This window comes from Anopheles maculipalpis, chromosome 2RL (genome assembly GCF_943734695.1).
Source record: "Anopheles maculipalpis chromosome 2RL, idAnoMacuDA_375_x, whole genome shotgun sequence".
In the NCBI taxonomy this organism is placed as follows: domain Eukaryota; kingdom Metazoa; phylum Arthropoda; class Insecta; order Diptera; family Culicidae; genus Anopheles; species Anopheles maculipalpis.
In genome coordinates, this window is record NC_064871.1 from 93,634,842 (window position 1) to 93,662,665 (window position 27,824).

Here is a 27,824-nt window from a genome sequence, read left to right on the forward strand (position 1 = left end):
TAGTGCATATCACTACTTAGCTTCCTATCGACTATATCACTTTTCTTTTTCTTTCCTTTCGAGACGCATGATAGATTCCGCATTATGTGGCAAGATTTGCCTTTTGTTCACTGTTTAAAAATCATTGGGAATCATTGTGATTCTAATTGGGGATAGTACCGCTTTTTTTTACACACTTATCTTGAGAAACTATTTTACATGCTTTCATCTTTCGGTTGGCTGAAGCTTACACGAATGGGGAAAATTTTCATAATTCACTAAGCTTGGTATGGTAAGGTTGACAGACAGTGGGCAGCTTAGCATCTTGTCGGGGAGAAACTTAGCAGCAGAAACGTAATGCATGTGAGAAGCATCTTGAGACAAGACGTCTGGGAGAATGGTTTCCGGTGGCCACTGTTGGAGATGGAGCTCATCACGAATTCTAGCTCGTTTGGCGTAAGCTCAAAGTTGCGCGTGTAGAACTGATGGATGTCACTGATCTGGAAGAGTGCGTAAGAGTAAGAGTAGTAGAATGGTTTAGTAACAGAACTTTAAGCTACTGCTGAAGATTGATCGGTCAGTTTTCTGGATTTAGTGAGTGAATTATGAGTGATTATTGCAGTATTAGGCCTTCACACGAAAGGACCCGGGATCCAATCCATTTCGGGCGATTCGCTCGCAGTGAGAGGACTGATTATTGAACTATATAGCATCAGCATGATCAGCATGACCCAGCAGATCATTTAGTTTTCATTTCCATGAAGAGATTCTTAGCATGGGCCTCGTACAGAGCGCCCCTGATTGCGATCGCGTGGTAAAAAGCCCCTCTGAAATAACATCAAAATAACAATACGATCATCAGAAATCAGACACCTATCGAACTTAGATTCCGTTAAGGCTTACTGAAGTCACCCCGCACTGCGAAAACCTTAATCCGCCACTACTCACCTCACCTATTGCAAAATCTAGATTGATGCACTTCGGTAGACAAATACGGCAAAAAAAAAACAATTTCTCAACCAACATTTTCATCTGTTAAAGCCATCAGTAATCAACTGACTAATGAGAGGCGGGTCACAAAACGATGGCCAATGAATCAACGAGTTAAAGGTTCGATTAAGCGCGAAACTGGATCGCAACCGCCTCGCGCACCGATTCCAATGTGTGTGACTGTGTAGCAAAATCCGATTGTCGCTTGGTGGCACGTCGGAGGCGAAATCGAATTAATCAATCCAATATACATATCGTTTATAATAGATATTTCACGCCTGTCTGAGAAACCATTGCGCTTGGCTTCCTTTTGCGCGCGTCCTTTCTCCCCACCACCGGCACTTGGATTAATGCCAGACACCACCCAACTGCGATGATGGTGATGAGCAGAAATAATTAATTCAAGAGAGGATACTGTTTCGAAAGCTCATGCCAGAACCTCCACTCTACGGGTACGGCGAACAAATTCTGGCCCGCGGCACATCGGCAATCCGGTCGTGCTGATTCGGATCGAAACGAGTTCGGTGAAATACAGGGCCTTAACGCCCGGCCAACCGTACCGGCTCCTCTAGAAGACGGCCCTTCCGGCATCAGCTAGAAAGGCCTAGGCCGCCTAATGATAATCGGTTTAATAGTTGTTTAGCACTGAACAATACGATTTAATCTATTGTGATGATGGAACAAGTTGAAATTAATGATCAAGCCCCAAAATTAAGTCCATTGTCGGACGCCCCCGGGCGGGCCAGCAAAATGGTGTCTTGCGATAAGGCAGCCTTCGGCGTAGAATTTCCCACTCTGCCAGCGTGAACGTGTGTGTGTGGGGAAACTTTTGCAAATAGTTTATGCCAGGGCGGTCAGGCTGAAAATGCATTATGGATAATCTATTATTGGGTGGCTGGTGGTTTCCAGCTTAAAGAGCCTCGTGAGGTGACCTCTTATATTTCATCCATAACAAAAGATTGAGAACGGTTCGCAACTGCATCAAAAGGAAGCTCCATAATTAGCTTTTCCAAGCACACAGTAAGCGCTTATTGCTTCATGATTACTAAGGCTCACTGTTTCTGCTGTGCCTTGGAGCAACGTGAATGCCTGGCGCATTAATCCATTAGCCAGACCCAGCCCGTGCGACTTCAGTGCGCCCGTGTCCTGCTCATTATAGCACACATTACAGCGCTATATTTAGATGGAAATGTATCTAGTTTTTATTTATCTTTTCATTTCCATTTCAACGCTGAAAACAAGTTCCCAAAAGAGCTGATAGACTCGAGAGAAAAAAAACCTCAGTCATCGAAACATCGCTGACTGTTTTGGTATTCCACTCATCCGCCTGTCGTCGTAATCATCCTACCAAGACACTGCTACAGAGCCAGAGCATCAGAATTTGAATTTTTGTTACAACGAAAATTAATGAAAGTTTGTCTTGTGGACAACCATTTTCGCCCGATTCGGCCAAAAACCGGGGTTTGTTTTTATTTGGACAAGCGAACACGAAACGTGCAAGCGAACGAAACTTGTTGGCCGGCATCTTAAGCGTGCTTAAGCTTTGTGTTCTGCGAAGCAAGAGCAGCTGGGTTGGGGCTTTTGAACTTTGACGCAAGACGTTCTTCCACCCGGCGTGGTATCAATCGTCGAGAATGTTTATTATGATAATAGGCATTAGTAAGCCATAAGCTTCGCTGACCCAAAACCTTGGAATGAAGCGGAATGGTGCGCGTATTCTGGGTTTTATTGTTCTCGTCCCATGCTTGGTTGTGATGTTGGAGCGCAATCTTTAAGGGTGCTTAAATTATTTGTAGCTTCAACAAAACAAGCTCGCCTTTCCTTCGTTTGATTTTCCCTTTCTGCCCAGCTCATTATGTAATCCATTTTCTGACTGTTTGAAGTGACACCAGGAGCAAATCTAATTTTTGCAACGCCATCGGCTAAAAGGGCTGCCATGCTGTATAAATCAAACGCAACAAGCGACCAAAGGGAGGATGGGTGAAAATCGAGCAAGTTGGCAAGATTTATCGAAATCGCGCACCGAAAGAATGTGAAACCTCATGCTTATAAATCACGACGGCAGGGTGTCGTGGAATTACTGGACGCCGCTGCTCAGTGCTGCCAACCAAACAAACGCCAGTCGACAAAATTCACTCACCAGCTTCATTTCGCTCGTTGGAGAAATGATCAACAAATGACCGTGCGGAATTCTGGCTGCCACATGCGCTTCGTTCGTTGGGTGAGGAGGACCGTGGAGATGGTCTCCTGCAAGCGTATGCTGGGAATATAATTTATACCTTACCGAGGTACCGAGGCTGCCACGCGTACGATTGCCACATATAATGGATTCTGACAAATGAAGCCGGTTGATGAATGAAATATAAGGCTGCTGGTGTTTGATTTGATGAGCATTAAAAACTAATTTGCCAAATGCATCACCATTGCCACGGGAGATACAGGGCTGTTCGAAATAATAGGGTTGACAGTGTGGTTTCTATCTGTTCAATCTCTTTCAGAACCTGTGCAGGTGGTCTTTGAGGTTATTTGAATGATTGTGTGCCAAAAAAGGTGTACCAGTTATATTATACTTCCAAAGATTGCGGTGCGATGATGTGGCGACAATGGTGCTGGTTGTCCGGATCGTTTTACCGTAGTGAAGAAAATCCATTTATGTGAAATAGTCTTGTAGTCTATTCGATGGCCGGCGTGACCTAATAAGTCGTTAAGCTAAGAAGAATAAGTTTCTTCCATATAAACTACTTCAGTGAAATTCATGATTCAAGGTTATATAAGCATTAATCCTTAAAAAAAAGAATATTGTACCGGGAGCAATTTTATTTCCTCCAAAACTGCAACCAAAGCAGCTTTAACAGTAAGAATATGTTCCAAAATACATAAGGATTGTAGCAGACGGTGTATAAGTCGTGCTTTCGTGGACTATGAGTCAACCTTATTTAGCATGATATGAATGACCTTCTTAATGTCTGGCCCTACTATTTTTATGAGTGACTCAATTTTTCAGCGGATCGAATCGAGAATCTCACAAAAGCATGGAGTAGGTAACTATTTGGGACCTCCATGGCTATCTCTTGTCACTTAAAGGGACCCTGTGTGAGAAACCCGGTCAGCAGAATGGCACTGGTAGAACCCGAACATTTTGGGGTCCGATCCCAACGTCTAGTCCACCTAGGCAAGGGCTTCATCCGCCACAGATAATGTAAGATTCTATTGCTATTATTATGAACACAACTGTATACCATTGAGAGTGTATATTTAGGTTAAGCTTAGGCAACATCCAAGGGATTATACATTAAATTTTAAAGCCTTCCACCGAGCGTCTTAAACATATGGTAGCACACATGCCTGTAATTACAGTTGCTTCTTTTCCGTCGTTTTGAAGCAGGGGAAACAATTTGCTTCCTGCTTGCCAATAAAGCTCAGCCGGCCAAAAAGCATTAAAGGGAAGTATCCCAACTATTAGAAGCTACAGAAAAGCTTTTTAGCTTTTCAAGACTTCAATGCCTTAATTTAACTGTCCTGCAACACAACCGCACACTCTCGAGTGAAGTTTTCCTTTCCTGTCTTTTGTCGTATCAAGTCACCTAGTATTTATGTGTTCGTGCAGCTGCTTTATCTTCCCTAAACCAGCGTTCGGTAGATTATAGCATACGATGTGACATGTATATCTCAAGCTGCTTGCGAAACGGTACGTGGCGCAGCAGGAGTTGAAGCACGTGTAATGAAACAATTCATCAAAACCAACCGGAAGGATGAGGCTTTCAGCTCGAGCTCGTAAATTGCAAAACCCCGAGATTTCTCGACCGACCGAAGTCGGCAAAACGACAGGCAGCAGAAGAAGAAAAAAAAAACTCTACATAAATATACGTCTGCAGCAGGAAGCCAAACGGTAACAAACAGTAACGGAGGCGCATCAGGAAGTCCCTCCCGTCACTGTTTCGGTTGCGTTCACGTGCATTATACTGTGGGCAGCGTGCCAGCTTTGTAATGGTTTTCGTGAAAAACCCGGTGAATGAAAAACGCAGAAGCAAAAGAAGCGGAAAGCATTTTACATTGACAAAAGCGACAACACTTACCTCGTTCCAGCCGTGCACGTTCCGCGCCTGGATCATTACCTCGTAGACGGAGTTCGGCGAAAGGCCCCTTATCACATGCGACATAATAAAATGTGTAGGATCGGATCTGGTTAATGTTGGCACTAAAATGGTGTCCTCCCAGCTGCCCGGATGTTGATATGTTTCGTTCATCTGCAGCATCCACCGGTTGAGGTTGAGGTTGGGGAGGGGTTTGCAGTCGTTTGTTAGCGGTGTTGTACGTGCATTGTTGTGACATAAAAAATACACACACACACACACACACACACACACACACACACACACACACACACACACACACACACACACACACACACACACACACACATCATTCGGTGTCCGTGCGGGTCCGTGTGGCAGCATCATCAATGTTGGTAGTCGTCACATCATCATGATCATCATCGTCGTCACCGGATGGGCAAATGAAGAGAATCACAAAAACCCGAGTCCACATCCAACATCACGTCCCAGAGTGGCGAGCGTTGAGATTTGCGTGACGATCCGTCCAAACATTGTCCAGCGTGTTGGAACCCGACCCGGTTAGGTGTTGACCGATGATAAATGATTGGCGGACGTCCATCGCGGAGCGAGCGAGCGGGAGCGAAAATTGAAGTGCAAATGGAAAAGGTAAAGAAAAACACCGTTAGTTCGTAAGATGTGATAATGGAAGTGAGAAATTTAATTTCATGCGTTTTTATGCTTTTGTTTCTGGCGCTGTTGGATGCGCAGCAAGTCAACATAATGATGCACATAAATATGTCACACAGGTGTATTATGCACACATCATGTTGAGCTAATTTTATATTTATTATCACTATTAAAATAAAGCACCGACAGCATGAGCAATACAACTGAGGATGAATTTTAACTAAAGTTTGACATACCAGGTTCAAAACTCTTTATTTAAATCGTACTGATGGCAAGCCAGTGATTGTCAATAATAAGAAAATCTTTTTTACTTTTGTTAAAAATGAATTTTCAATAAACACAGCATTAAATAAAGTTACAAATTCAAACAAATTGATTTAGTTATGTCCGTTGTGTATCCTTATCGCATTAAAACTTAACCGAAAGGATGCTGGGATTTGAACCAAAATGCCAGCTTTTATACTACATTTTACAACACCTCGTTAATTTAGCAACAAATGGGTAATTAAGTACTATCAGCAGAATAATTTTAGCTTTAAAAAATAATTTTAACTAGACAGGTTTAAAATATCGTCAATACGGCATTATACTGTCATAATTAATTGTAAAATAGGTTTAAAATATGTTTGATCATTCAATATATGCGTTGTATGGCTTTGAAAAAAACTACAGCAAAACCTATTTAATCATCGCTCACAAAACTAACCGGCTATTCAATCCGAATCAATAATAAACACTTATCCTTTCATATTTCCAACTTCCAACAGTCCGACTTTGAGCAATGGAGCAGCTTTTAAAATGTCACTTGCATTAAAAATGTATCAACCACCGCTTCTGTAGTGTCATGTTCAGCTTTCATCGAGGCCCACACATGATGTCTGACGGTTTGAGTGTGCCAACTTCTAGTGGCTACTATTGCTCCCACTACCGCCCAGAGGAGGCCGAAAGGGAAAATCGTTAAAAATTGATAAACTAATGTATCTTTTCATTTTCCTCTCCTGAACACCCAAACAAAACCACTTCCTGTACTGCACTGCACTCAAGGCACCCGCAAAGCTTTACCGTAATCAACGACAATGCGATTATGTTCGTCTGTCGTTTTAAGCTTCGCAATGGGCTGTTGGAGCAACAAAGGTACAGCAGACCAAAGGGAGTACGATTTTTACTACAACGCTGGTCAGCTCACATAAACTGACCGTGTGTGTGTGGGTGTGTATGTTGCTTGTGGAATCGAATAAATAAGCCGATTGGTGGATGGAGTTGCAAATTGAAACATCGGTCAGACTATTATCTATTATCAGATTTGTAGCTAAATCCTTTGTGAGGTTTAATAATACCATAAATTAATTTGAAAAACGAAATGAAGGTTACATCAAATAACTGGTAATGTGTAGTTTTCTATAAGCAAAAAGCCCAAAAAAAAAACAACCCTTAAAAACTCACGCGAAACACCGCGATACTCACCATCAACTTTCGATAAAGTAGCTTAATCTCGTCCAACGGTGGGATGGACTCTATCGTGTAGGTGAGATTGTACCGATCCAGATAGTTACTGTACGCCGGCGACAGGAACGCAGCCGGTCCGGGCCGACCGGAAACTTCGATGTACTTTTTCGTCCGGCCCAAGGCATTGTCGGCGACGCAGCTGTCCGGGGAAGAACGAAGTCGGTAGAAGGAAAAAAGAGGAATAAAAAACAACGATCATCAGCAATGAGTGAAACTTTTGTCCAACTTTAGTCGCCGGTGGGGAAAAGAAAACTCTTAAAGGGATGGAGAGAGAGAGAGAGACACGGGAACACGCTTGTATCCTGAACCCTGAAGGCGTCATTAACACGAGCCGCGAGTTGTTGCGGCCTGTACTCGGTTGTATAACGCCGGTTTTTATGCGGCTGTGTGTGTGTGAGGGTGGGTTTAATTCCACCCTCTCCTTTTTATACGCCGGTGCGGGTTGGATAAGCACTTCGCGAACTCGTCTGAAGACTTCCTGCAATTTTCATGACCGTAAATCATAAAATTAAGACGAGATTTATTATCTACGAGCTGGTGTAACTGTCTGTCGTAGGGTGTAAACGGGACTCATCCGGATGCCGGTGCCAGATTTAAAAGGGGAGTCTTCGTCTCGGTACAGCCCTTCGTTGGAGGTAGAATGTTCCCGGGCGGCAAATTTTTAACACCGCCTGCGGTTTTGTACTTTTTTGCAGCACCCCTCCGCCAGCATTAGGCATCATACTTTTGGGGCGAGATCGAATATCTTAACCCAGTGTTGGGTGGAGACGGTGAGCGAGTTTGGTAATAAGACCAAAGTTATCTTCATAACCTACCAATATTCTGCACCAGTGCTGGGGCATTAAATCAAATTTTCATTGTTTTCGGATGAGATTTTTTCCTTGCTCTTCCTTTCTCGCAGCAGATCCGCCCTCTTCTGGTAGCAAGAGAAATCGCAGACACCCCTAAAAAGCCTACGCCGAGAAAAAAAAAACCTCGAGGACAATCGGTCCAATGGGAAAGAGGTATGAATTTGTCACGAACCAATTTTCGAGCCTAATTAATCCTATTATAAGAGTCAGATCCCCCAATTGCTTTTTGCAAGTTTAGTCCACGCCATTTTTCTTGCTTTGTACGCCTAGCCTCACAAAATACCCCGAAAAGGATCGACTCACCGTGGCAAGGGGTTCAGCGCTCGGTTCAATTAGTTTTTCCCAGTTTTCACCCTACCATAGCACTGAAATATTTCGATCCGGCTGTATGAAGCATTCGTCGTCGTCGCTCTCAGGATTCCCCACTCACACACACATCCCGGTTGGGAGGAAATTAGTTTCGATTTCGAAAGACGCAACTCCGAACCCCCGAAATCGACACGGCTCACAGCTCGGCTCGGTGTACACAGCTTCTTGTACCTCTTCACACGGGTGGATTCGGGAAAATCACGGAGGTCCGAGAATAAATGGCCTTGCTCATTTCCTAAATCGGCCCTCAAAAACACAACCCGGGCCGGGCGTGCTCACCACGGGTCATGCACCATTTTCCGCACGGCACGGAAATTGGGTTTTGCCGAGTTTTGTTCGTGCGTACAGGCTTATTCGGCTACCCCGTAGAGATAACGTTTACCAAAATCTCGACCTGGCAATAACGGTGATGGTGCTAGCAATCGGTTTGCTGTTAAACCGTACGATGAAACGGGGTGTTTTTTGGAGCGACAAGTGATTGGAAGTACGACACGTAGAGATGATAATGTTTTTGAGGGGATATGAGAAAATTGTTTGTTAATATACCTCTGCTCCTTTCTGGAGGTAGGCCTGAAGGTTCTAAATGGTTTCGAGGGAAAATCTCGTAAGAGTATCCTCGAATTCATCGTAGATTTTATCGATACTTTAAGAGATCATTTAGGCAGCGAGTGTATGTGAGTTTGTAATGAAACAAACTGTGCTTTTTATTTTTCCTTTTATGACATTCAATCTCTAGAGTCAAGTGTCTCAAACTATTGACTCTCAATTATTTAACAATTCCTACACCTACAAAACTAGTCCGTTTTATAGAAAACAACAGATGACCAACGAGGTTTGAACCCTGACTGGTAAATCCTTGGCAACTTGCCATTGTGTGCTATTTGTCCTTCTCCGGAAAGGAACGTTTTCTTCCGTACTAAAATTTGTAAAGTTCGATTAAATTCAAATAATAAAAATTCAGGAATTTATTCAAATCAATTGATTAAATTTTCAAAGTCATAGCCCTGTCTGGTTGAAGCAAATAGCAGACCCTTTTTTAAATACACAAACATTGATCCTACTTTTAAATCCGATGATCATTAATTTCATTTACAAAACAATATTTTTCTTGAGTTCAAACTTGTTGAAAAGCTATTTTTACTGAAGCAGCCAAAAATTCCGAAACTTTACCCCAAAAATTGCAGCTTCAATTTTCCCAGAAATCCTCAGCAATTAAACTCCAGATGGACCATTACCTAGCATGCCTCTCTAGACGAGACACAAAGCACCCTTCGAACGCTCTATAATTCAAAGAATCAACAGCAAACTCATAAATCCTACTTAGCTAAACGGTCGGCAACATTGGCAGACTATCATATTACTGCTGTGACCAATAATTTCGCTCCAGCAAAACGATACGCCCATGCAAATTATGATCCACATTAAGATTAACAGATACAACAGATGAGAGGAGTTTATGTCAACAATAGCCAGCCGTGGTCCGATCCCTCGGGCAAAAACATTCATTCACCGACCGAATCAGTCGTTCAATCAACGGTTTTCATCAATCTTTGGCTTTCTCTAGCTCACCACATCATAAATACGGCTTTGCCGCAAGTGACTTAAACAAACCTATTACTTAAAGATATTAATAATATCAATTCGCTCGGCTCATCATTCAAAACCCACTGACGCACCCTGTCACACAAACACGACACACGATGGGCGGAAATGTCGGACACTTGCCCAGCACAAAACTGCTCCGGCGTCAGTTGAACGAGCCAGTTGGGCACGGTAAAAGTTTGGAAAATGGTTTTAACTTCTCTAAAAGAAAGCCCCGGGTGCGGGATGGTAGGGTAGTAGGAAACGGTAAAAGTTAGTCACTCCCGCCGGTTGTCCTGCAAAAGCCAAGCGCGGCCAAGCCTGAAGATCCATGATGTGAAGGATGATTAAAATGATTTAGATTTGAATTTTTAAACGGCTCTTTACGGCGCTCGTTCAAGGTTCAACTTCACCACGGAGGTCCTTTTTCCAACCGAATGGATCATCCAGCGTGTCAGGTTCGGGATCAGGGGTAGCGCAGGGTGTGTCGGTGTCGGGAAGCGTACCGAAAAGTCATTTATGGACTTGGTTTTCGGTTTTTGGGGAAAGCCCTGGCCCTCGGAAATAGGCATAAAAGCTTAAAACTTTGATTATTTGAAGAGCACAACGAAGAGGTTATGCGGTTTTTCGAGCACTGTTTGCACAACTGCCGAGGGATGCTTTCGGCGAGGGAGATATTAGACTCAAAAGCCTGCTGAACATGGCACGAGACAGTGTGCGAGATAGAGAGCGCGGTTAACGGTAGTGTACCCGGTTGACAGGATAACGATCGGTTCTCGGTGCTCCACGCCACAAAACTTTCACCCAAATCACTTCCAAAACTACCCTCGTCGGACTGTAACCCGCCGCGGACTGTACTGTGCGGCGGTGGTGTTCGGTGTGTTTGATGTCTTATCGACCAACCAAACGCTGTGGCAACAGATGAAAGATGAAGTCATTCGGTTAATTGTTAACGAGGGGGAAGGCTTTTCACGGTTCAGTTCGCACGCTCCGGGAATGTGCTGCCTTGTGCTGTGATTATTTTGCGGAATGTGAAAACTTTCTCGTTTTCTTTACTCGCATAGCTAATCGGTACATAATTTGGGTGCCCGGGGTAGAATTTGTTTTTTTGGGGGGGGGGCTTTGCGCAACTTACATATTCACATCTAAAGCAGTACAAACGGTCCTAAAGCAGTTAAACCTTTTCTGCCTATCCAGGGTCGGATGGAAGATAGTAATGGTGATGGTCCTTACCTGTAGTTTCCGAAATCGGACTGCTGGAAGTTTCTTATGTTGAGTGTGTACTTGTCACCCCGGGAGTACATCGAGCGACGATCAGTTGGATCCAGCAGGAAGGAGTTTTGATACCAAAGCATCTGCAAATGGAGGGTTGGACAGTTGGAACAGAAAATAGAAGAAAAAACGTTACAACCAAATAAAACATTTGTCTGCAGTCTAATTAATCGTGCACCAAGGGTTCCACCGGGAGTGAGTTTCCCGTATTGTATCCGTCCGTAGAGAGATAACATATTCATTACTCGTTATTAATTTTATTCCAACAATCAGCGCGATACTTTCTCGTGCGACGACACTACACTTTGTCGGTGCTTTTTCACATTTAATTGCAAAATTGCAACAAGCTCACACCAAGAAGGAGAAAAGGGAGAAAGCAAACGAAGTACAAACATGAGCTGGTAGAGCTTTACGCCCCCTTAGGAACTTGGCGATGGTGTGGCGTTGAACATTGTCATCATAATACCTTTTGCAATCTGCTAGAGGGACAGAGAGAGAGAAAGAGAGAAAGAAAGAGGAAGGAGCCTTCCGGTACGATTCATTCCAATGTGAGCTGCCTAGCTAAAGTTTTAATTAATCTATGAAAGTTTTAAACTAATACGGCACACCGTGAGCTAGGAGTAGGACACATACACATACACACAAACGGCTGATATTTCCCGTGCCAAAGGACTTCCGGGCTTTCAAGAAGTCCGTGCACTCTCGCTCGCTTATCGTGCGTTTGGAGGATAAGGCGCGTTTTTTTTTTTGTAGAAATTCATTCTTTATCCACCCTTTTTGGTAGCTTTTTTCCATTTCACCAGGCTTTGTTTCAGGACAGCATTATTTTAAGAACTAATACTATCTTAGGCTAGGCACTGGTAGCTTTTCTGCTGTTTTTTTTTGTCCTTCTACTTCATACTTGATGCAGTTTTCACTACGACCTGTCATCGGCTTGGCTAGTTTTGTGGTTCAAGCAAAAAAAAAACGACAAGATGTCACTTCCTGTATAGAAAGAGTCATCCACTAGCAGGAAGAAGCGAAAGGATTAAAAGACAATTAAAAATGAAGCTCTCAGTGCTGAGACTGATCTATTTTATGGCTGTCGTTTTTTTTTTTTTTGTTCCCATCTCTCCTCCAACACAATCTAAACTGGAGAAACTCGTCGACGCTTTTCTTTCGTGACTTTCTTCCATGCAAAATCGTTCATTAGTGCTGAAGCATTGAAGTATGAGTTAAAATAAAATCGATTTTTGCATAAAGCTTTTTAGAGGCTGAGAGTGAGAGAAAAAACAAAAGGAAAAAAACGCAAGCAACGATGAAGAAGCTAATGTAGAATTAAATTATCTATCTCCTGCGAGAAGCCGCTTAAGGCAGTTGGAGAGGGTTATAGTTAGTAATTAACTAGATAAAACTTTGAATTTATTCGCTTCTTTGCTGCGATTCTGAATGATATTGTTCTTGCGTTTTGCTGGGTGATTATTAGCATACTGATTAATCCATGCACTAAGCGTGTTTCTGGAATCAAAATTTAGCAACCATCACTTACTAAATAATCGAACAGCTATCGTCCAGAATTGATACAATGGTGTAGGATTTTTTTTTGCAGTTTTAAAACATCAGTCAAACTTTTACATATTTGCTTGCTAAGTTTTGTATACTAATTTCCCCTAATACCTTTCCCTAATATAATTTCAAAGCCAATAAGTTGAACTTTGACTCAATCCTAATTTTTAAGCATTTTCATGGTACATTTGAACACTCAATTTGTACATTTGATTAGCCTATAAGCTCAACATACAAAACAAGTTAATTTTGTCTTCTAGTTGCTTAGTATTATAGCAAGAAATATATCATTTTAATATCCCTATTGTAAATAATTCAAAAGCTCGTTTGACGCGGTTTGCCTACCAATTGGCGCAAACAATTCAAATTTGTGTTTGAATTTCTATCATAGGAAATCAAATTTATTCATTTCATTTTCAGTCCTTCAGCACAATAAAAACTACCAATTTAAAAAGCTCCTCCAAACGGGATGATTAAAAGTAAAGGTGCAAGTTTGTGGGAGCTAAAAAATATATAAAAACTAATACAACCTGCCCAGCTCACGGTACATTTTAACTTTACACTGAGAATTCAACAATCCAAGTTGCACCTTGCACTACTATTAGCTTTTTTTTCTTGGCCCCCAAACGAATACAACTGCTAAAAACGCGTCGTTTACAATTAACGTTTCCATTGCAATGTAAATAAATCGTTAGCATTCCACTTAAACAACTTTTGGGGACGTTGATTTACATTGCCCTGCAAACGAACGACGGTACCCGAACGGGCCGTGGCGCAAAAGTTGATCGCAAATGAATTACAAAGTTTGACGGTAAAGTTGTCACCGTTTGCAGCAAAACTGCAACACTGCAACACGCGCACATACACCGAAATAGTGCTCCGGTACGTTCGGTCGGAAGGAAATATCACATGTTCGTTCGCCGGTTTAAAATGTCTTGGCATCCGAAAAAACGAACGAAAAAAAAAAAATTGTTGTGCAAATAACAGTACACTGGTACGGTTGCCGTATATTTCTTGCCCTGTCTCGGGAGAGTTTCTTCCCCAAACTAACCCCCGAAGGGAAACCCTGTTTTAAATGCATCGGAGTGCTGTAACGTGATCCCGGTCCCGGGTGGATGGTAATTTCAAACGACTGCAATGTTGATTTCGTTCGCATTATTTTGACTTTCATCGTCTTCGGGATGGAATCATCGTCCCAGCAACGAACACGAGCACCCCAACGGTAAACTTATGCTTGCTAGAGAGAGGGAGATGTGAGAGAGACAGGGAGAGAGGCGCTAGATTGAGCAACATATTTCAGGATACCTGATGGCTGTCCTTCGGGGTTTTGCAAGGATAGGTGCGATTTCCCCTTGTCACGACAAAGTTTTCCGTGTCTTTGCAAAACTGTCAGAAATCCTAACAATTAGTGGAATTTTTACTCGAGTTTACTTTTCACTTTCCCAAAGTCCCCGGTTCTGCACCAGGTTTCTCAAGGCGAGCGAGCGAGCAAGTGCAATGGTGTAAAATCGTTCGTAGCTGGGTACGATCACGGGCACGAAAGTTTTAATGAGTGCTTACCTCCGAGTTCACGTCACCGTGCACGATGCATACGAGATCGATGTCGAAGCCCTCGCTGGCATGAACCCACGTTTTCTCGACGGTTATGTCTGGTGGAGCTGATGAGGGGGAAAGCAGAGAAGAAGAAGACAAACGATAATGACAGTGGTTTAGTCAATGTAATCAATTACAGCAAGCTGCACTTAACAGGTATATCAAACTATCAACGTCATATAATTGGAGGGTTTTTTATGGATGTCTGGGTCACACCAAGCATTTCCTTTTTCTTTCTTTTTGCTATAAAATACAATTTCAGAAAATACTTGCATACATCCCATAAAGAGGGCTATTGTTGAAGATGCGCTACTGCTAACCAAAAACGAAAAATTCCCTTGAAAAACGGGGTTTTTCCCCATGAAAACATAAAAACCCCTGTATACAGCTGTGCAGAATCGTACACAAAGCACACAAAGCACACAAATGCATATATTTATTCTCCCGATGGTGTGTTCCATTTCCTATCCTTTTTTACTCCATATTTGCCGTACAAGGAAATGGTTACAAATCTATAGAAAACATTTCCCCGATGCTAAGTGTTTGTGCAATTTTCGTGATCCACAATTCTGCACACTAAACACACACACACACACGTACACACATACAGAGCTTTGCAATCCGAAACGATCAGGCTCGTTACGAGCTTTTCGTAGAAAAGCGTCCGCATTTCGAAACACGTTCCCGGGGCAAGATTTGCCAATGAGTCTCCTCTATGCGCTTTGCATCCTCCCATTTTCTATGCAACAAATTGAGGAATGCGGCAAATGCATTGAAATTTGAATAAAGGTAAACACTTCCATCCGCTTTTCTCGGTCGCTTCCCATCTCCATCCTCCCCGGGAAGGTTGCTTTGTAAGGTGTTTTCCCGAACACACACCAGGTATTGAAGAGCGGGAGTCAAATATTATTGGCATGTGTGATTCGTGCTTGTGCCGGTGGGCTGGTGGTTTCTTATGCCATCCATATTTCTCCTGTGCATTCAACTTAGCCCCCCCCCCCCCCCCCTATCCCTACAGCCAAACAATATGGGAGAAAATTTATCATATCAGAATGTTGCACCAATTGTGTGAATTCGCTGTCGTTTCATCGAACGATGGAATTTAGCGCCCGCTATCGAAACACGGGGAAGAATTTGTGTTTCGAGGCTGGCATAATGATCTTTCTTGTGTGAGTGAAGTGGTTGGCATGAAATCAAATTACTCGCACAGCATGGCAATCTATAGCGCAGCAAAAATATCCTAAATTAAGCAGGGAATCATGTTCCGCTAGCGATTCTTTTCCGCCAAAAATCAATAAATCCAATTAGAAGCGTTCGGAAGGGCGTTGCTTGTTGTATATTCTAGCAGCTTGTAGTGATATCATTTTGAGCACTTTTCAAATCAGCACCTTGTCAGGTTGAGTTCATTTGAGGCTTCACCCCCCAATGAATATGAATATCTGTCAATCATGTCATAAAACATGCCCATAATTGACTGGGCCAATCAAGATCAGCAATAGTGCAGACATTCTTTATCACTGTTCGATCGACTGGAGCAAGCATTCTTTCGGGCCAACATTCTTACCCGTCTACAGCATCTTTAATTCATCCCTCTCCGAGCGAGTGGTTCATAAACGTTCGGTTCGCGAGGTTCATAATTAAGCTTCACGCAGTGGTAATGAAAATAACGATCGCTTTCGAAGATCTACGCTACCAACCTTGACCCGAATGAAACTTCACGCCGTGGTCTGTAATTGCGCGAACCACGTGCACGTGCAAGCAGACAGTGAAGTGATTTAAAATTCCGCAATGTCAAACGTAAACGAGGAAGCGGCAACTGCGCGTCGAACGGCAGCAAGAAAAGAACACACGAAGCACACCGTTAACAATCTTGTACCCTTCACCAGAAGATCTCGGTAGGACTGCATGATGAATCTTATTGTTTTCATTGCATAAGACATGCTGCTTTTTTCTCTCTACTGTTTCGCGCCCGCGTTGCGTGTTTTGCAAAAACCTGTTCACACCGCATTCAAGCTCAGAATCCACCATCGGAATCGGAGCATCGGACGAGTACTCTTTGCCTGTCATCCCTTTGAATACGCCATCAGTCACAGACGGACAGCGAAACGGATCAGTTCAGTCCTGCTAGACTTGTGTGGTGCAGCTTTTAGGGGTTTTGCTTTAGTTTACGGCATTTTTGCGATCGTACCACCATGCGTCAAGGTTGAACAGAGCATAAGTGTGATTATCCCCCCGCCCGGATTCTGGGAGTTGGAGCGGGTGCCGAAAATGTCAAGTGCGTACTAAACACACCCAAGATCGGCAGGGGGCAATTAATGCCGGTCGAGCAACCGTGACGGAACGACGACGCGTGTGTGTGTGCTCTGTTTGTTGAGTTGGTGACGTGCTGTTGTTTATGTCGCTGAACCTCCAGAACACTACGTCAAATCAATTAGTGCGCCCCAAACAGAGAGAACATCAATTGAACTAAATCTGATTCCATCACTTGAGCGTGTGCGTTCAAGTGTGACCGAGGCCCCGAAAACTGGGGTGTGATTTTGCGAGTTTGGTTTGTTGGGGACAGTTTTAAAGTGCTTCTTAAACGCGACTGTATGTGTGGTTCGATATACGGTGGAAAAGCTTTAGGGAATTTAAGCTACCGGCTTACAGCTGTGTGAGAACGATGGAAAAGGACCCTGCACCGGAAGGTGTGGAACTGCTGCCAGTGAAATCTGATGGAAGGTAAATGAGTTTGAACTGTAGAAAGTGAAAAGACTTTTGGAAAAGTTTTAGTTACAAACTCTGAAGAACACGAGGAAACTGCTTGCAGTTACGCTGAGACAACAAAGAAAACTCACGTCTTTGTCTTAGGTGTTGTATTGAATCTTGTCTGGACCAGCCTCCCATTTAAAGAAGCAGGCAATGAGTTGAACGATTTGTTAGGCTATATATAGCCTGTCACTACGTTTGCGTTGAAGAGCTCTTTCAATTCTGACACTGGAACATAGTTTGAATTCGCTATGATCTCTTGACACTTTGATGGAGCCAGAAATAGAGGGATGAAGTCTATACGAAGTAATTTGTTTATAGACACATGTTTGCTGCATTATCAGCAGAGTTTGTGTAGCTCCTGGCAGATGCAATCAAGAAACTGTGCTTTTAATAACGCTGTGCTGTGAACGAGGAAAAGTTTAGAATGATTTGCTGACCGGAATTGTCTTCAAACCACCATCTTTCCAGACAAGAGTTTTGTGGAGAAAGCAATACAAGTAGAAATCAATAGAAAATTGCCCTTAATATGTTCCGATTGGCTTTTAAAAACGACTCACAAGAGTCAAATATAAATCGTTTATCCAAAACAAACGAAATACACAGCGAAATGGAAAAAAATAAATCCAACTCATCATAAGCATGTAGCTTCAACCTAAACCTATATTTCCCCTCACTCAAATTGCAGTCAAATTGTACCCAGCATTTATGACCCACACAAGTACAGAGACGTACCAAATCCAACTTCGTAAGTATACACAGTCTACCTTCCCATAAGTTCGATTGATAACTCTATCTCCCGCTACCACGAACTCCTACAGCACCCTCGGCACATTCGTGCACGTCATGAAGTCGGCCCTCGGCATCGGAATCCTTTCGGTGCCGTACGCGTTCAAAAACGGTGGCCTCGTGTTTGGTGTGTTTGGTGCGTTCTTCTTCGCAATGCTATGCTCCCACAGTGCACACATTTTGGTATGTTGAAGGTGGTCGACATACAAAAAAAAAACACGAATCAGTACCACGCTCGCAAAGTACCGCAATCTCAATCACCGCTCTGTTTCGCAGGTCAGCACATCGTACAAGATATGCAAGAAGGAACGCATACCGGTGCTTGGATTCGCCGAAACGGTAGAAAAAGCTTGCGCCCAAGGTTCGGCCACTGTGCGGATGCTCGGTACAGCGCTACGGTTCGTATTAAAGGATCTCTTCCTCGTGTGTGTTTTGTTCGAGTCTTCCCTCCGCTCACACGGCTCATCTTGTCCGTGCTTTAACAGGAACATCATCGATTGGTATCTGATGCTAACAACGGTCGTCGTGTTTATCGTGTTTGTCGGCACGACACTTCGCGAGGTGGTCAACTATCGCACCGGATGGGACTGGACCGAACGTACCTACATACTGCTCGTCGGTGTACCGATCCTGTTCATCACGCAGATACGCGAGATCAAGTATTTGGTCCCGTTTTCGGCGATTGCCGGTTTTCTTATCCTCGCCAACATCGTCATCTCGCTGATCTTTATCTTTCAAGAGCCGCTCACGCTGGAAAACCGACGCCTGTTTCCGACCGCATCGACTGTCGCACCGTACATGGGGTAAGAGTGTTATGAACGGCTTGTTTTTTTTTTTTGTGAAGACATCATCTGCCTAAAACACACTGCCTAGGGGGGGAACTCTGCTCCTTTTTTTTTCGCTCCCACTCGCACTTAATGTGGTCTGTTTGTGATTGTGTCAAATTTTCAGCATCGTCTACTTCGCGCTGGACGCAACGTGTCTCATATTTCCGTTGGAAAATCAAATGCGTCACCCGCAGCACTACCTCGGCTGTCCCGGCATCGTCAACCTCAACTACATCTGTTTGGCCATCCTGTACAGCTTCTTCGGCGCTGTAGGCTACATCCGGTACGGTGATGACGTCGAAAGCTCCATCATACTCAACTTCCCCACCGAAAACGTGTAAGCATGCCGCCGTGCCGCACTTGGCCCAAACAGCCCAGTGTCTGCATTTGATCGTCGGCTTTTTCGTCAATATTCCTCTCGCCTTATTGTCTGATACTATCGCTCCTACATTTTGTTTTCCCACTTTTTCCCCACAAAACAGACTGGTCTCGTGCATACAAGTACTATCCGCTGTTGCGGTACTCTTTTCCATTGGGCTGATTTTTTACGTGCCGACTGAGATTGCCTGGAAGAAATTGCACACCAAAGTGCCGAAACAGTGGACCGGTCTTGCCCAGAGTGGGTTACGCTTTTCCATGCTGCTGGTAAACATTGCGGCAGCCTGTGGAATTCCTCATCTCGGCACTTTTATGGGACTGCTCGGTGCAGTGCTGAACCCGATTCTAGCCCTCTGGATACCGCTAATCGTCGACACCGTGTACCGGTGGCCAAACGATTTTGGCCGCTTACGGTGGCGACTGATAAAAAATGTGTGTCTCGCCTGTTTTGGCCTATTTCTGCTCGTAACCGGTACCATTTCTAGCGTACGGAACATTATTGAATTGTACCAGTGACAATTGTGCTAAGGCCATTTTCCGGATAAAAAGCAGCGGGGAAAATACTTACACAGCACCGTAACTTCGATATCGACGTGTACAGCTTCCCGGACGCCATTGTCGGCAGTACACTGATATACACCGGCATGATGCCGGTCGACACGTTCCAGGAGGAGTGTTGGACTTTCCGAGAGATGTGACGATCCACTGAATGCATCCTATTGTGAATGGGGAATAGAAATAAAATGTAAAATAAATTCGTATGAAAACTAATGTTGAATCGTGGGATTTATAGCTTTGGATCTCTTTTATGTTGATGTAAAATCCTTTCTTTGAAGCACATAATAATAGAATTTTCAGTTAACGAAAGTGATTCGTTCCACTAAAAGTGATGATCGCTCAAATCGTTGACAGAATGTACAGAATTTCCACGAACTTCCATTCACATATGAATGTGTTAGGGCATCTAGCTTTCATAATAGAAAATCAGTATGGAATCAATGTTCCTTTTTCACTTCAACTCACGGACTGTCTCGTGCAGCATAATTTACAACATACCGGAGGCCATGAGCCGGATCTCGATAATATACACTCTAACGCACCATATTTACACAGCCTGTGACTTCTATCGCTCGTTTGTTTTCGATCACCTCCAGGGCAATTTTGCGGTTCTCTCCACTATACACACCGTAAGATGATGAAGGATTTGCAAGAAGAAGTAGTAACCTCTACCGACTTACCTTCTTGTGCCAGTAGATGGCCGGCACCGGGTTGCCGGATGCTTTGCATTCCAACGTTACGGTACTACCCTTTCGGGCCGTGATTTGACGGTTCTGGGGAACGACTCGTATTGTTGGCGGTACTGAAAATATCATTATTCGATTAGTGCGCTTGCAAGCATTAGCAACGATGTTGCTGATACTGTGTTGCGTCCGATTGGCGTGCTTCGACTGTCAAACACGGGTATCGCTTTCAGCTGCCATCGAAACATGCATGACACATTGGATGGTTTATTTGATACGATGATGACGACGTGATGTTGTGCGCAAGATGACTGTTCCTGGCGAGAGGTTCGGACAGAATGACCAGACGAAACAGTTTGTTCCGAGCTATTTGTTTTGCAACGCCAATTCCTCCTCGCAACAGCAGCAACAGCAGCACCAGGCATCAGGATTGATTTTCTTTCACTAATCGATTCCAACCACGGGGTGGAGAGGTTGCCAAAAGCAGAAGTCCACCAGATCGTTTCACACGCTAACTTACCCAATATTTCCAGCGTGTGGACCTGATCCCGGCTTTCGTTATCACCGATCTGACAAATATAATCACCGGCGTCCTGGATTTTCACGTTCGCTATCTGCAGGTTGTAGCCCTCGACCAGCTTGAATCTTGGATCACGTGTCACCATTAAATTAGCTGCCGTAAGCACCGAGGTCCCCCGACGCCAGAGCAGCACGTAGGAACCTGTTAGGATATGAGAGGGGCGGGGAAGAAAGCAGAAAGAAGCAAGCACATGAGCAACCAGGTCGATGCGTCGTTGGCCATATGTTGGCTGAAAACCGCAGTGCCAAAACCACCCGAGGGACGCTCGCAACGAGTCTGCTACTGCTACACGTTCCCTGTTTTCACAGTTTTATGCATGACGAAATAGAAGCCAGCTTTAAGGGGCTTAGGGAATGCGGTGAGGTCACAGCAGAAGGAATGGAAGGATATAATAACAATAATGACAACGAGGCTCGAACGCTATCGGAAACTAAAAGCAAACGAAAGACCATTAGCATGCAACGGTACTGTGCGGCCCGGCCCAAACACCCCGGAACTGTCGATTCCAGAGTTTGCTCGCTCTCTTTCTCTCTCTCTCGGTCTGGGTTGGGGGCCAATTGAAGGTAGATTATTAAAAACACAAAGTACAGCGCAAATATTAAGCACCCGTACAACGAAAGCAGGAAGTGCTCCGATCGGCAAATGTGCGGTTTGGCAGTACCGTCTGCTATTGAGTACTTATCGACGAAGCACTCGAGCGTCGTATGCCTACCTGGTTGCCCAGTTTGATGAATCGGTAAAGGAGCAATCCTGCTTACCCTTAAATGATTATGTGCTTTCGTTTAAAGCCTTTTGGGGGGAGTGTATTGAGTCCACAAGGAAGGAGGGCTCCCTTTATATTGCTTTTTAATTTTATGTTTATTGTTCTCTGCTTGACGTTTAAAATTATTCAATGAGTTTTCATCGCTATTCAATTTTACGTAGACTCAAGGTAATTTTAAACAGGCAAAACAGACAAGATTTTTGATCCTTATTATACTAAAGAAAAGCAAAACGACCAAGCCGTCCTTCATGAAAAAAAGCTGCAAAATATTCCAAAAACGAGTAAAATCAAACGTCCAAACCTACACCCCGACAATGGTCATCGTCTAATTTGCAGTTTTCATTCGTAATTATCAGAAACACCTAGCATTAGTAGCTCTTTGTTACGCTTTGTACAGAATTAAAGTACGAATTGAAGGGTTAAAACAAGACTCACACGTAGCAACGGCCATTCTGGCCAGCATACTTGTTTGCATATCTCGATTCTGGAGCCAGAAATTGCAAAATTCATGCAAGATCGCCAATGAACAAACCGGCATACCGTATCTGGCTGTGTCGCTTTCGCCTGCACTTGGAAACACGGGATGCGAGGGCATTCCAGTCCCCAGCCATGCTTCCAGACCAGAAAAGCGAAACCCGATAAACAGACGGCTGTATGGTGGTTCCGGTTGCAGTACGAAAAACCCGAACACCGGCCCGTTCAGCTTCAGGCTTCCCTGAAAACCCTTATTTACGTGCTGTGCGGATAGCGCACATTCAGGCGCTTACAGAAATTCACCACTCGCAAAACGGAGACATCTCGGGTGCGTTCCCTTGGTGGTTTACAGCAGTATAAGGATGGAAAATGGAAGAAGTTAGGGGACGGAGGATAGAGGATAGAGGTACACGATACTACACAATACTTACCCAGATCCTTTACTTTGCACGGCAGCTCGATCGAGTCGCCGATGATAGCCTTGTAGAGATGCCCTCGAGTCATAAATTTCGGTGCGACGGTTGGTGCGTCAGTATCAATTGTTGAAATAAATGGCTCCGGGAAGCTGTGGCTTAATCCTATTATCGGCGAGTCCAACAAGCAACGTCCCACAGGCAGACAGGAGGATGACAGTCACACGGGGTGTTTCCATTTATGAACGATTGTACGAAAGAAGCGCAAGCACAACGAGTATTGGAAAGAAATATTTTCAAAGAAAATGGTTAGTGGTTGTTGTGGCCAGCTCAGCTTAATCATGTAATAAATTCGTTAAGGGATGAAGTATATTTTTCCCCTTCATAGAGGATAAATTGATAGAGTTTTGATATGAATAAAGGTGGTAATTTGGATATAACAGACAATATTTACGAGAAAGAGCTTTAGGTATTTTAATACATTATACAATCTAGCAAGCCTTAAGCTAGTGGTTCTTTTTGCCAAGAAGAAAAAGAATAAGAACCGATAAGAAAAGCTATTTTTATTTGCAGAAAGAAGTTTAAAAAAATGACGATTTGCTAAAAAATAGGCAAAGTAAAATCTCAACTTATGTTAAGCAGATTTACAACACCGGAAGATATACCTTAAAGTATCCAATCTGAACATTAAATGACTGTTTATCGGCTTAACCACAGTACCTTTTTTAAATGCGTTGTTCAACCTATAAAATTTTTGTGTTTTATTTGAAAATAAAATTTGGCGTTTGAATTTGCCACATCAACTATTCTCACTATGTGACTCGTTTATCTGCACAACGGCATTCGAAAATAGGCTCCTCCGAAACCCATACCCCCCATATTCAACCGGTACTATCACACACGCACGCACGCTTTCCCCAACGCTAAATGACACTTTTTATAATTGCATTCCACGTGTGCACCCTTCAGTTAGTTTAATAAAACTTTTGCACGATTCCGTCGGCAAACAATGCTGCTGCCTGTCAGAAAGGTGTTACGTTACGTTACGCTACCCCTTACTGCGTGCCAACCATGATGATGCTTTTCCCTAATACGTTCGTCCACAGGACCTACTGTTGGAGGAAGTTTTTGACGCAAAACCATAAGGGCATATGCGTGTGATTTCGCAACTGGCAGAAAGGGGTCACTGGAAGCATCGGACCGGGACCAAACATGACAGTGAGTGCATGTGTGTGTGTGTGTGTGTGCGTGTATGTGCCTTGTAGTTCGTGTAGTGTTCGAGGCCCGTAACACGAGCACAAGACGTACACAAGCTGTTTATGCACTCTCGGTGCATAACCCGTATAAATGCTACCGAGGGCTAAAACGGCACCCAACCATGCTATCTAACACGTTTGACGCCAACAGTGCACAGTGTTTGGTGCTTTGTTGGCAACAATACACCAGCACCAATCCAAAATTGATCACACGAACAAGCGCCTTTTAAGGTTGGGGTGCTAATAAGAGAACGTTTCAAAAGTGCACCCCAGCTTCTACTTCTTCTTTTTTTCATACCGTGGTCAGGCCATGCGCCCTAGGTGAAGATGGAAATATAATTGATTAGTTGCGTGATTGGATTCAATTTGTGTATGAATTAATCACCATTTTCAGGATATAATGGTTGATTATTTTTCCATCCAAGCAAATCCGTCGATGTAACACACACACACATACGGCCGTGCATCAAAGTTGTAGCCCCCAACGGTTATGTAACCCGTATTGCATTGTCCACCCTGGTCGATCGCTCGGACGGTTATGGAAAAGTTTTTGGACAGTGTCCTTCTCCGAATCGCGTTTCGAGCACCGAAAGGGGTTATTTTTTATTTCTTTTTTTTTTTTTTTTGTACCCATTATATGTTTCCGTTTCCGGTTGTTTTGGGTGAAAATCATCAATTTCATCCCCATTTGATGTCGGTTCCAATCGTTTTAATAAAGGACGAAATTTACGACCGAACCGAATTTTCTGTTCCGGCCCACACTAGATGGCGTCCTCAGATAAGAACGAGGGGTGAAAGGAAGGGGGAAGGATCGAAGGAGGGGCGCGGACAAAACAATAATCACCCTCAACCCATCTTACACCACGCCCCCACGGTGTTTCGTAACAAAACGAATACACGGAGTTATTATTGAAATCGGAGCAAACAGGAACAAAAACAGACTAGAGCAAGAAAAGCTCACCAGAATGGAGTCAAATCAAGCGCTCAGAAGCGGTTGCGGCACAAACACATAATGTTCGGGCTTCTCCATACCGCAGCGGTGGTGGTGATGTAGAATTATTTATTGTACGGCGACCGCGTGGCGATAAATATCGGAAAAATGAGGCTTTTCCTTGGTTCGCTGCCAGACAAGCTCGAATGTCAGTCATTAGCGAGGCCGCTCGGTTGATCATCGCAACGACAACGTTTGGAAATGCTTGGTGAAGGCGAGTGTCAAACAGGAGGTGGTTGGGTGGGTGAAAACGTGACGGAATGGGAACTGGAAAGATTTGGCGGATTTGTAGCGTGGCTTAGCGTAGAACAGCCCCTTAACCGTTGGTCATGTTTTATCATTCATTGTCGTGCTGATTGGAGCACAAAGCTTGTATGATGTACAGCTTGTTGTTATGATAGAAAAAAAAACGAATGCTTTGTGTGTGCTTTCGTTTTAATTTTCCTGCACTTTTACAATATCCAGCTTCTAGGCTTCAAACTACTCCTAAACTATGCATGCAATTATTAGCATTTACCAAAGCAATGGCACATAATTAACGCACAAAACCACTCTTCGTTCTAGCCCAACGCAACTAACCCTTAAACACTCTTCTCCATACCCCACAGTACCCCATATTCGGAACCATTATTTACCCGGAAAAACTCCAGAGTGATAACTTCCTTCATTATTCAACCATAAACTTCTGCACCAATGCACCCGGAATGCACCACGCGGCCAGCCACCACTACTACTACTACTAGTACGCCACCATCAACCCAGTTCGCATGTGATTGTAGTTCAGTTTGAATTTATTTCCTTTTCAATTATAATGCTATCTTTATTTCATTCGAACGAGAGGGTGAGCACGCGAACCGAAAACCAGTGCTGAGTGCAAAAGATTCGTACCACACGGCCGTACCGCACCGTCGAATGGAGACGCCTGGTCGCTCGTACTGCCCGCCCACAGCATAGCTGGCCGGAACTAGCTTAGCGACTGCATCCGGCTGCAGCGAGAGTGGCTCGTTGTGCTGTTTTTTTTTATTTATTTATTAAATTCGTATTGCAAGTGCACGAGCTTTGGGGTGCCAATGCAGACCTGGTACGTGGTTCTTCGGTGTACAAGGACGTATAAATCCCGCACACCGCACACAGCGGCAAGTGTAGCGTGCGAAAACTCTCAAACTCATAGCAAATTATTATTTATGACACGCTATCTGTATATAAATGTGGCGTTTATTGGCGTGTCCAATAACGATGGGAGTCCAGAGTACTAGACACACATACACACACACGGAAAAAATAAAAAATTGGAATATAAATGCTTGTTTGTCTTGGCAGAGCACGGGTGAAGGATCTGCAGTGTAAATATGAAAATTTGTGATGCTTTCGCTGTACGCTTAGATGAATCTAGTTGCCGTTTGGGTGAATGTAGCTTGAAAATAGAACACATGACTCGACCTTCACACAAACCCACCGGTTGGACGCGTGATACATTAGTTCTTGGTTTAATACTATTAAGTCTCGCACAAACTCTTCCTCTCGCTCACATTCTGCACCGGGCGTCGTGTTTTATTTCTTATCCTCACCGTCCGAACATCCCGAAAACTGCTAAGCCTTCCGTGCTAAGATTAGCAACGTAGCAGCACTATCCCATCGCTTTCCATCGCTTTCACTTTAATCCACGTAAAACCCCAACATCAACAAACCATATCTCACTATCGAAAACCCACGACGACCTGCACCGTTTCGCTACCAATCACTCGGAGTAGCAGCGGAGGACCGGTTGCTTCCCCACCGTGGGTGGGTTTGCAAGTTTATTGGTGCGTATTGTTCGGAGGTTGTGCCACGCATCGGTGAATACAAATTCGCACGAAATTCCGCTTCCGGATGTAGCGTTTCGCAGCCGTGACCGTGACGCAGACGCGCTCGCCGAAAAAGGGATTCTGTCTGGTTGCTTTTCGGGTTCAGCATTTGTGAGGCGGGTGTGTGCGGGGGAATGGCGGGCGGAAAAATCTTTATCACTCACCCAATGTTTATTCGCTACATGGTGAAGGTTTCGAGGCTAGAGTTCGAAAGCACACGAAACCCGGGCACAACAGGCACAGGAAGCAATCGTCCTCTCCAGCCCTCGAAAACCCAAGTGCGTAAATATTAGACCAATAAATTGCTCTCCGGTCGAAATTAGCAGGTTGGTGCGGCCCCCGTACCACGGCAACTACGCCGAGTTTGGAAATTATTCCCGCGGGAGCACTTTCACCGCGCGAAGGTGTTGGCGTGGGTGGCGATGGTGGCGGTGACGGTAGTGGTGGATTAGAATTAATGATTGAATTTATCGCTTTGGCACTGTCGAGGGTGGCAAAGTGCCGCAATTACCGGAAAGCGGCTTTTCGAGACGTTTGTGTCCGTGTCTTCAAGTGCACCGGTTGCGGAGCGTTAAAGCGTGCCCTCGAAATCGGTGGCCATTATTCTTCCGTATGCTCATCATCAGCACTTGTAGATGGTCTTTGCGCTGCTCGGCAGCAATGATGTATTGTATTGGGCTTGTCAGTTAATAATTCCTGGCGAACATTAACGGATACGCAGTACAAACATCTGTGGCGATGTTAAGAAGTAATGCATTTGATTAGGATTATAATTAAAGTGCTAAAGGCGTATAAGCTTCATCTCTTAGCAGGGCACGGTATAACCTGACCTTAGTTTTTTTAGGTTATCGTTACAAAATACGACAGAAAAATGAAATAAAATATTTCAGTATCTATTCATTGTTTATTTATTTATTTTAAGACAGCTTCATGACGGCTTATGCCGTATTGTCAACACCGCATGCGATGACTATGTATATAAACAAATTTACCGGGCCAGTTCCTCCCTATTTTTATGCCTTATCCTGGGCCTGCTCGGTTATTGTAATTAACTAATTTGTAGAACAATATCCACAAAACAGTATCAAATTT

At 43.9% G+C, this 27,824-nt stretch overlaps 5 protein-coding genes across 6 annotated transcripts in view; 1 reads left to right on the forward strand and 4 right to left on the reverse strand.

Annotated features, from left to right (window-relative positions):
• Positions 1 to 27,824, reverse strand: part of LOC126568301 (microfibril-associated glycoprotein 4-like) — a 566,870-nt gene that overhangs the window by 456,279 nt on the left and 82,767 nt on the right. The gene's annotated exons all lie outside the window — the stretch shown is intronic.
• Positions 1 to 27,824, reverse strand: part of LOC126568441 (late histone H1-like) — a 327,966-nt gene that overhangs the window by 180,346 nt on the left and 119,796 nt on the right. The gene's annotated exons all lie outside the window — the stretch shown is intronic.
• LOC126568196 (eukaryotic translation initiation factor 5) overlaps positions 1 to 27,824 on the reverse strand; it is a 313,066-nt gene that overhangs the window by 63,922 nt on the left and 221,320 nt on the right. The window lies entirely within an intron of this gene.
• On the reverse strand, positions 297 to 25,556 carry LOC126567656 (limbic system-associated membrane protein-like). The gene is made up of 10 exons (XM_050223873.1): positions 25,490 to 25,556; positions 22,660 to 22,806; positions 20,932 to 21,132; positions 20,409 to 20,530; positions 19,739 to 19,886; positions 14,396 to 14,493; positions 11,252 to 11,373; positions 7,176 to 7,356; positions 5,046 to 5,216; positions 297 to 479 (listed from the first exon to the last, which is right to left on the reverse strand). Exons 1-10 carry the CDS (start codon positions 25,554 to 25,556, stop codon positions 297 to 299), a joined length of 1,440 nt encoding a protein of 479 aa, XP_050079830.1.
• On the forward strand, positions 17,091 to 19,689 carry LOC126568207 (proton-coupled amino acid transporter-like protein pathetic). The gene is made up of 7 exons (XM_050224649.1): positions 17,091 to 17,149; positions 17,865 to 17,924; positions 17,998 to 18,148; positions 18,242 to 18,363; positions 18,451 to 18,768; positions 18,917 to 19,129; positions 19,275 to 19,689. Exons 1-7 carry the CDS (start codon positions 17,091 to 17,093, stop codon positions 19,684 to 19,686), a joined length of 1,335 nt encoding a protein of 444 aa, XP_050080606.1. The 3' UTR covers positions 19,687 to 19,689.

Bases quoted from the DNA above. Each gene is read 5' to 3' on its own strand.
- LOC126568207 (XM_050224649.1), top strand. From the start codon at position 17,091: ATGGAAAAGGACCCTGCACCGGAAGGTGTGGAACTGCTGCCAGTGAAA. The intron at 18,149-18,241 runs GTATGTTGAAGG...TCTGTTTCGCAG, and splicing joins CCCACAGTGCACACATTTTG to GTCAGCACATCGTACAAGAT. The intron at 18,769-18,916 runs GTAAGAGTGTTA...TCAAATTTTCAG, and splicing joins ACTGTCGCACCGTACATGGG to CATCGTCTACTTCGCGCTGG.
- LOC126567656 (XM_050223873.1), bottom strand. From the start codon at position 25,556: ATGAAGGAAGTTATCACTCTGGAGTTTTTCCGGGTAAATAATGGTTCC. The intron at 19,887-20,408 runs GTAAGTCGGTAG...CATTCACAATAG, and splicing joins CCATCTACTGGCACAAGAAG to GATGCATTCAGTGGATCGTC. The intron at 11,374-14,395 runs GTAAGCACTCAT...CTCCATTTGCAG, and splicing joins ACGGTGACGTGAACTCGGAG to ATGCTTTGGTATCAAAACTC.